General features: G+C 66.1%; 2 protein-coding genes across 3 annotated transcripts; both read left to right on the plus strand.

Annotated features, from left to right (window-relative positions):
* Positions 1-590: 590 nt before the first annotated feature.
* LOC113405894 (GRB10-interacting GYF protein 1-like) lies at positions 591-3,413 on the plus strand. The gene is made up of 8 exons (XM_026647205.1): positions 591-607; positions 691-731; positions 1,007-1,219; positions 1,698-1,918; positions 2,226-2,349; positions 2,457-2,651; positions 3,040-3,185; positions 3,405-3,413. The coding sequence occupies exons 4-8, from the start codon at positions 1,856-1,858 to the stop codon at positions 3,411-3,413; spliced, it is 537 nt and encodes a 178-aa protein (XP_026502990.1). The 5' UTR covers positions 591-607; positions 691-731; positions 1,007-1,219; positions 1,698-1,855.
* Positions 3,351-6,852, plus strand: LOC112120791 (chloride channel protein 2-like). 2 transcript variants are annotated; one of them, XM_026647206.1, is made up of 8 exons: positions 3,351-3,538; positions 3,649-3,803; positions 4,167-4,212; positions 4,352-4,404; positions 4,637-4,684; positions 5,169-5,294; positions 6,088-6,174; positions 6,550-6,852. In XM_026647206.1, the coding sequence occupies exons 1-8, from the start codon at positions 3,433-3,435 to the stop codon at positions 6,655-6,657; spliced, it is 729 nt and encodes a 242-aa protein (XP_026502991.1). In that variant the 5' UTR covers positions 3,351-3,432; the 3' UTR covers positions 6,658-6,852. The 2 variants fall into 2 exon arrangements, with proteins under 2 accessions (XP_026502991.1, XP_026502992.1); XM_026647207.1 differs by having other exon boundaries at positions 5,190-5,294.
* Positions 6,853-7,487: the final 635 nt, after the last annotated feature.

A 7,487-nucleotide genomic window follows, 5' to 3' on the forward strand; every position in this document is an offset into this window, starting at 1 on the left:
AGGGGGCGCCGGCTCCCACCCAGCCCCAGGGCAGGGACTGGCTGGCTCAGGGGGTCGGGGCATGGGGGTACCAGCCCCGATCTGGGGCAGGATCTAGTGATGGCTGTGTGCTAACCCGCCCCCCGGCTCTGTTCCAGAGGAATTTCTCCATGTCTGTGAACAGCGTGGCGGTGCTGAGGCTGATGGGAAAAGGAGGTGGAGCCGCTCCCGCTGGAGTCTCCCGGGGGAGGGGCAGTACCCGGAGCCGAGGTATCTAGGAGGAGATTTGGGGGTCTGGAGCCCAAGATCTGGTGGGGGATGGGGACGCGGGGATAATAGGAACCGATGAGGGGGGGCCCGTGAATGGGGACTGGTGGGGGAGGGGCACAGGTGGGTGAATGGGGGCGGGGGGGCTGTTCCTGGCTCTTCCACCCCCCCCCCACTGGCAGGGGGATCGTGGGCGGGGGGCAGAGAAGCCCCCCATTTTCAGGCCAGGGTCTCAGCGCTCATTTCCCCTAGGCCGGGGCCGAGGCGAGAGCGGGTTTTACCAAAGAAGTCCGGAGGAGCCAGAAGGGGCGTTCGGGCGCGGGGCCCGGGAGATCCATCGCAGCCAGAGCTGGGACGACCGGTGAGTGTGGGGGGCGTGGGCTGGGGGGGACCCGTGGGGACTTGGGGGCCAGGCTCTGACCTCTCCCCTTCTCTCTCCGGCAGGGGCGAGCGGCGGTTCGAGAAGCCGACCCGGCGGGACGGAAGTAGGTGGCTCCTGGTTGCCTGTGGGGAGAGATTTGGGGGGGGGGGGCTGTAAGGGGGACACCCTGGGGGACCCTAGGACTGGAGGAGGAGGGGGTCCCCACAGTCATGCCCAAGAACACCGACACCTTGAGGAAGAGGGGGCTCTGCTGGTGGGCGGAGGGGCTTCCCCTTCCCTTAGCAGCTGCCCTGTAGGCGGGGCTGACCCCCTGCTGGTTGGATGGGGGGGGGAGCGGACACGTGATCCGGCCCCCCACTGATTGCCTCTCCCCCGCAGCCCGGGCTCCCTTCGAGGAGGGAGCTCCAGTCCCCCGCAAGGACTACGCCCGCTCAGACAGCAACAACTGGCGGACGCTGCGGGAGGAGCAGGAGGAGGAGGAGGAGGGGGGCGGGGGCGCCGTCCCCACCGCCGCCGGGGCGGCCGCGGGGGGCAGCTGGCGGCTGAGTGGGGCCCGGCGCGAGAGTGAGCGCTGGCGGTCGGCCAGCCCAGGTGAGGCCCCCCATGGGCAAAATGTGTGTGGGGGACACTGGGGATTGTGGGCAGGGCCTGTGGGGGACCTCCCCATAATGGGGTGGTAGGTGGGGCCATAGGACAGGCTGGGGGCAGGGCCTGTCGGAGGACCCTCCTCATGACGGGGTGGTAGGTGGGGCCATAGGACAGGCTGGGGGTGGGGCCTGTCGTGGGACCCTCCCCATGATGGGGTGGTAGAAGGGGCCATAGGACAGGCTGCGGGAGGGGCCTATGGGGGTCTCTCTTCATGATGGGGTGGTAGGTGGGGCCATAGGACAGGCTGGATGCGGGGCCTGTCGGGGGACCCTCCCCATGGTGGGGTGGTAGGCGGGACCATAGGAGGGCAGGCTGGGGGCGTGTCATGGGCAGGTTCTGCCCCCGTTGTGAGTCTGTGGGTTGGGCCGGGAGCACCCCTTGAGGCAGCCCGGCTCCCCCCACTCAGCGTGTGCCCCCCCAGATGGCGCGCCCCGCTCGGCCGGCTGGCGGGAGCACCCCGAGGGCCGGCGCCGCAAGTTCGACTTCGACTTCCGGGAGCGGGAGGAGGAGCGGGGCGGGCGGCGGCACCGGGGCAGCGACAGCTTCGAGGATGACAAGGACGGGCTGCCCGAGTGGTGCATGGATGACGAGGACGAGGAGATGGGCACCTTCGACTCCTCTGGCGCCTTCATGCCCCTCAAGGTACCCAGCTCCCGGCCCCCCCCCCCCCCCCCCAGCCGGGGGGGGACCCCAGGAGTCCTGGCTCCCGGCCCCCCCACCCTCCCAGGGCCCGAGAGAGACCCCAGGAGTCCTGGTTCCCGGCCCCCCCACCCACTTCCCAGAACCAGGGAGAGAACCCAGGAGTCCTGGCTCCCAGTCCTGTCCCCGGGGTAGCTCCTGCTGTCAGCTGGGCGGGGGAGTGGGCAGAACGGTGGGATGCTTCCCCCCCCATGTACTTGGGGGTCCTGGCTTGACCTCTGACCCCCAAGCCCCTCCTCCTCTCTGACAGAAGAGCCCCAAGGAGCCAATCCCTGAGGAGCACGTGTTCGACTTCCATCCGTTGCAGGAAGACGACGAGAGTTTGGAAGGGAAGGAGGACGCTGAGCCCGGCTCGAAGGAGGCCCCCGAGAAAGGTAAGGCGGGCAGGGGGCTTTTGGACCCCACTGCACCTGGGTGTGTAGGGGGGCAGGGGGATTGGGGCAACCCCCCAGATGGTAACCCGTTCTCTCTCTCTCTCCAGAGGCCTGGAAGGATCCCTCGATGACCCCGGAGGAGAAGCGATGTTCCCTGCCCGGCGCCCCCTGGCTGTCGGGCCCCCCCTTTGCTGCTACTGTTGCCACTGCCACTAGTGAATGTGAGAGCGCCCCCCTGGGGGGCTCAGACCCCACCGTGCCCCTCGGCACCTGCGACAAGGAGCCGAAGCCTGCTGCGGAAGGTACCAAGCGGGCAGGGGGATGGGGGCGGGGTCCCCTTCCCATGGCCTGAGCCACCAGCGGGGGTGGGCTGGTGGTTGTGTCTCCCCCATCCTAGAATGCATTGTTCCCTCTGCAATGCTTCTCTGGAGCTGAGCGCTGCGTGAGTCTGCTGAGAGCCTGAAACAATCGCTTCTTGGGTGCCTTCATGAAGGGTGTTCACTCTGAAACCTACTAACATCTGCCCGGCTACCTGTGTCTGCCAAGAGCCTGAAATGACAGCTCCCAGAGCCGTCACGAAGGCTACCAAGGCGGGGGTGGTATTATGGGGGAGGGGGGATCTGAGCCCCGGGGGTGGGGTGGGGAAAGGGGTAACAAATTCATGTAGTGACCCCCTCCCTCCTTCCCCAGGGGACCCAGGCATCCTGGGCCTCCCGTCGCAGCTCAGCACGGGCGCGGTCTCCACCCTCTCCTCCCCTTCCTCCACCACCAATGCTGCTACTGAGTTTTCCATCGGAGACACCGAGGACGACGACGGGATGAAACATCTTCAGCAGGTGAGCGGGGGAGCCCGTACGCCTGGGTTCTCTCCCCGGCTCTGGGAGGGGAGTGGGGGCTGGTGGGTTAGAGCAGGGGGGGCTGGGAGCCAGGACTCCTGGGTTCTCTCCCCGGCTCTGGGAGGGGAGTGGGGGCTGGTGGGTCAGAGTTGGGGGGCTGGGAGCCAGGACTCCTGGGTTCTCTCTCCGGCTTTAACCCTCCCCCCCACCTCACACCAGGGCCCATGACATCTACGCGGAGGATTTCATGGTCACGGACCTCAAATACCTGCCCCGGGGCTGCAGGTTCAAGGACGTGCGGGGTCTGCTGAAGGCCTCCAGCCTCAAACAGTTCCCCCTGGTGGACTCCCAAGGTCAGTGTGGCCCCCCTGAGCCAGTCAGTCCCCGCCCTGGGGCCGGGTGGGAGCCGGCGCCCCCTAGAGGGGACAGGCCCTGCCCCATTAACCCCCCATCTTGTTTGCAGAGTCCAGGATCTTGCTGGGCTCCATCCGGAGGAAGCATCTGGCCAAGCTGCTGTCTGAGCAGCTGAGCACGGAGAAGCGATTCCAGTATCTGCTCAGCCAGTCCGAGGCGAACAGCCCCACCCAACCCGAGTCTCATCTGCCGCCCGCCCCAGAGGTGGGCGCATCTCAGCGCCGGGTGAGGGGTCCCTGGGTAACCGGCCGCCCCACCCTAGAGGTGGGCGCATCTCAGCGCCGGGCGAGGAGTCTCTGGGTAACCGGCCGCCCCGCCCCAGAGGTGGGCGCATCTCAGCGCCGGGCGAGGGGTCCCTGGGTAACCGGCCGCCCCACCCTAGAGGTGGGCGCATCTCAGCGCCGGGCAAGGGGTCTCTGGGTAACCGGCCGCCCCGCCCCAGAGGTGGGCGCATTTCAGCGCCGGGCGAGGGGTCCCCGGGTAACCGGCCGCCCCCCCCCCCAGAGGTGGCTCATCTCAGTGCCAGGCGAGGGGCCGGGGGGTTGACTCGGTGACTTTCCCTTGCAGCTGCTGGGGGAAGACGGAGCTCCGGGGACCCCAGAGGAGAAACCAGGTGAGCAGGACGGGGGCGTTATGGGGCGGGGGGCACATGGAGTCTGGGGGGGACGGTCTGGGATGGCGGGGGAGTGTCAGAGGCTTGGGGGGGGCGCGATCTGACTTGCCCCCACCCCGTGTGTCTCTCTCTTTCCCAGAAGCGCCGAAGGTTTCTGTTGAGCCGGGCGACTGGGAGACATCCAAGGAGGAGGTGCTGGGGGCAGGGGTGGCGGGGAGGGGGGCCCCCGTTTGGGAGGGTGCAGTGGGGGCTGGGAGGATGCATTGATGGGGGGCTGGAGGGGAGCAGGGGGACCCATTGGTGGAGGCATGTGGCTGGGAGTGGGGGTCAGGGAAGGGGAGGTCCATGGATTGTGGCGGGGGGGCTGGGGGACCCCCCAATGGTGATGCTGCGGGAGCTGATCTGTGCCCCCACCCTTCCCCAGGAGCGAGGCACCCAGCTGTCTGTCAAGATGAAGGACGTGCGTCACTTGGTATGTCGGGGCCAGGTACCCGGGTGGAGGGGCCATGACCCCCCTAGTCATCCCCCAGTCTGCAGGGCGATTGAAGGGGCCGGGGGGTGTCTCCAATCTCCCCCATATGGGGGGCGGCAGCCCCAGGCTATTGGGGTTAAGAGTGGCCCCCCCTCCAGACTATCGGGGGTCAGACTGGGAGGCAGCTTCCCATCCCATGTCCTTGTTGGGGTGTTCCCAGAATGCTTTGCGCCAGCTGCTTGGCATGAGCTGATGCAAAGGACTCTGGGAGGAACCCTGAGGGCGGGAGCAGAGCAGGGTGGATATTTCCCAGGATGCTTTGCGCCAGCTGCTTGGCGGGGGCTGGCCCTTAGGATTCTGGGAGGGACCCCGGGGAGGGGGCCAGAGCAGGGCGGATATTTCCCAGGATGCTTTGCGCCTGCTGCCTGGTGGGGGCTGGCGCCGATGACTCTGGGAGGACCCAAGCCGGGTGGATCTTTCCCAGGATGCTTTGCTCCGGCTGCAGGTGGAGGACTGGGAGTGCCAGCAGCTGCAGGAGCCGGTCCGGCTGGAGGAGCTGCCCATTGACCCGGCCCCCTACCGCCTGCTGGAGAAGGAGACCCTCTACCAGGTGGGTGCCTCGGGGTGCGGGGGGGTCCCCCCATATCGCTCGCTCGCCCTTCGCTCTGCCTTCCCAGCATGCTTTGCCTGCCGGTGGCGGGCGCAAAGGTTGCTGGGAGGTAGCTGCAGGGGAGCTTCTTCCCAGCATGCTTTGCAGCCACCTCAGGGCCGCTGGGCGGGCTTGAGCAGACCTCTGATTGGCATGAATTTGCATATGCAAATAGGGCCATTGCTGGCATCAGCAGCACACTTGGGGCAGAGCAATTAGGTAAAATGACGTCTGCAAATCTGCCAGCCGCTCATTTGCATTCGCTTGGGGGTAATTCCTTCTACATGTTGATAGAGATTTGCATATGCAATTAAGGTGGGCGGGGTTTGGGTGAATTTGCATGGGCAATTAGAGTGCGAGGCGTTGGCACATCAATTTGCATGTGCAATTAGGGGCAGAGGGGCTGGTAGGGTAATTTGCATATAGAATTAGCATGGGAGGAGTTGCAGATGAATTTGAATATGCAATTAGACCGGCCTGCTCATTTGCAGCCCGGGTTTGCATACATTTGCATATGCAATGTGGGAACAAGACCTTTGCACCTCAATTAGCGGCTGCAATGGGGTGGGGCTCATTTGCATATCATTATGGTCCATGTCCTGCCCCCCCCCCCCCCCCCGGGGGGCCCCCCTGGCCCTGGCCCGGCCCCCGAGCCCCCACCCTGGTTCCGGAGCCCCCCCCCCCCATATCCGCCCCCCCTGGGTTTGCGGTCTCCCCCCCCCCGTTTCTCTGCCCCCCCCCCACCCCCCCACAGTGCTACGACCTTTTCAACTTGCTGGGCCTGCGGACGGCCTATGTCACCAATGTGGGCCGGCTGGTCGGGGTGGTGAGCCTCCGAGAGGTAAGGTGGGGGGGAGATGGGGGGCGTGGGATGGGGTGCACAGGTCATCAAGCAGATCAGAGGGGTCACAGGGGTCGGGGGGCAGGGAGCTCGTGGGGTCATGCTGGGATCAGGGGGGTCATGCCGGGAATCGGGGGGGGGTCAGGGAAGACATGGGGGTCACAGTGGCGTCAGAGAGGGCGTGTGGGGAGATCCTGGGGGATCTGGGGTCAGGGAGGATGTAGGGGGTCACAGGGGGAGCATTGGGGTTCAGGAAAGTTGAAGAAGGAGGCGGGGGCAGCAGGTGGGGGTCGCGGATCAAATTGGAGGCGGGTGGGCTCAGAGATTTGGGGGCGGGGGTGTTCCTTACGCGCTATCTCTGCCCCCCCCACACAGCTCAAAGCCGCGGTGGAGGGGTCGGTCAAGGGCACCTTCGTCAGGCGCCGGCCCCACAACGGGGGGCAACGCGAGGGGGACCCAGACCCCAACGGAGCCTCGGCCTAGCAGGGATCGGAGCATCCGGCCTCCCCCGAAACCCGGATCGTGAGGCAGGGCAGGGGAGAGAAAGCCCCCCCACCAGTGCCCCGTCTTTTCTCTCTCGCCCCCCGCGTCCCAGCTCCAATACCCCCCCAGTGACCCCTAAATTATTAACCTCATTTTCTGGAGCTGCCCCCCCTGAACCCTCCCAATCACCCAGTAAAAAACGGGTTACATTTTGTGTCTGTGTTTTTTATTCCCCTCTCCCATTTTTCTAGGGGGCTGGTGGGTTAGAGCAGGGGGGGCTGGGAGCCAGGACGCCTGGGTTCTCTCCTGGCTCTGGGAGGGGAGGGGGGCTGGGGGGTTAGAGCGGGGGGGCTGGGAGCCAGGACTCCTGGGTTCTCGCCCCGGCTCTGGGAGGGGAGGGGAGGGGAGGAGAGTGGGGGCTGGTGGGTTAGAGCAGGGGGGGCTGGGAGCCAGGACGCCTGGGTTCTCTCCTGGCTCTGGGAGGAGAGTGGGGGCTGGTGGGTTAGAGCAGGGGGGAGTGGGAGCCAGGACTCCTGGGTTCTCTCCCCAGCTCTGGGAGGGGAGTGGGCTGTTTTGGGAGGAGGTGAACGTGGAGCTGTGATGGCAGGAGCCAGTTCCCCTCCGCCAGCAGGCGAGGCCGCAGCGTCGTGGTGAAGCACGTGGTCATCATGGTGCCCGGATGTATGATGATGACATCCTTGCGTGATATGCCAAGTCACTGGTGCATCATGGGAATTCACGTTGTTCCCTGATGACATCATAGGGCACACAGTGATGCTGTGGGTTGAGGCCATGACCTCACAGTGTAGCGCGGTGACATCACAGCCTAT

Source organism: Terrapene carolina, unplaced genomic scaffold, assembly GCF_002925995.2.
Source record: "Terrapene carolina triunguis isolate 2854851 unplaced genomic scaffold, T_m_triunguis-2.0 Scaffold51517, whole genome shotgun sequence".
Taxonomy (NCBI): domain Eukaryota; kingdom Metazoa; phylum Chordata; order Testudines; family Emydidae; genus Terrapene; species Terrapene triunguis.

Coding starts and splice junctions, on each gene's coding strand:
- LOC113405894 (XM_026647205.1), top strand. CDS start 1,856: ATGGATGACGAGGACGAGGAGATGGGCACCTTCGACTCCTCTGGCGCC. Junction 1,919..2,225: donor GCGCCTTCATGCCCCTCAAG/GTACCCAGCTCC, acceptor CCTCTCTGACAG/AAGAGCCCCAAGGAGCCAAT. Junction 2,350..2,456: donor GAAGGAGGCCCCCGAGAAAG/GTAAGGCGGGCA, acceptor CTCTCTCTCCAG/AGGCCTGGAAGGATCCCTCG.
- LOC112120791 (XM_026647206.1), top strand. CDS start 3,433: ATGGTCACGGACCTCAAATACCTGCCCCGGGGCTGCAGGTTCAAGGAC. Junction 4,685..5,168: donor TGAAGGACGTGCGTCACTTG/GTATGTCGGGGC, acceptor GATCTTTCCCAG/GATGCTTTGCTCCGGCTGCA. Junction 6,175..6,549: donor GGGTGGTGAGCCTCCGAGAG/GTAAGGTGGGGG, acceptor CCCCCCACACAG/CTCAAAGCCGCGGTGGAGGG.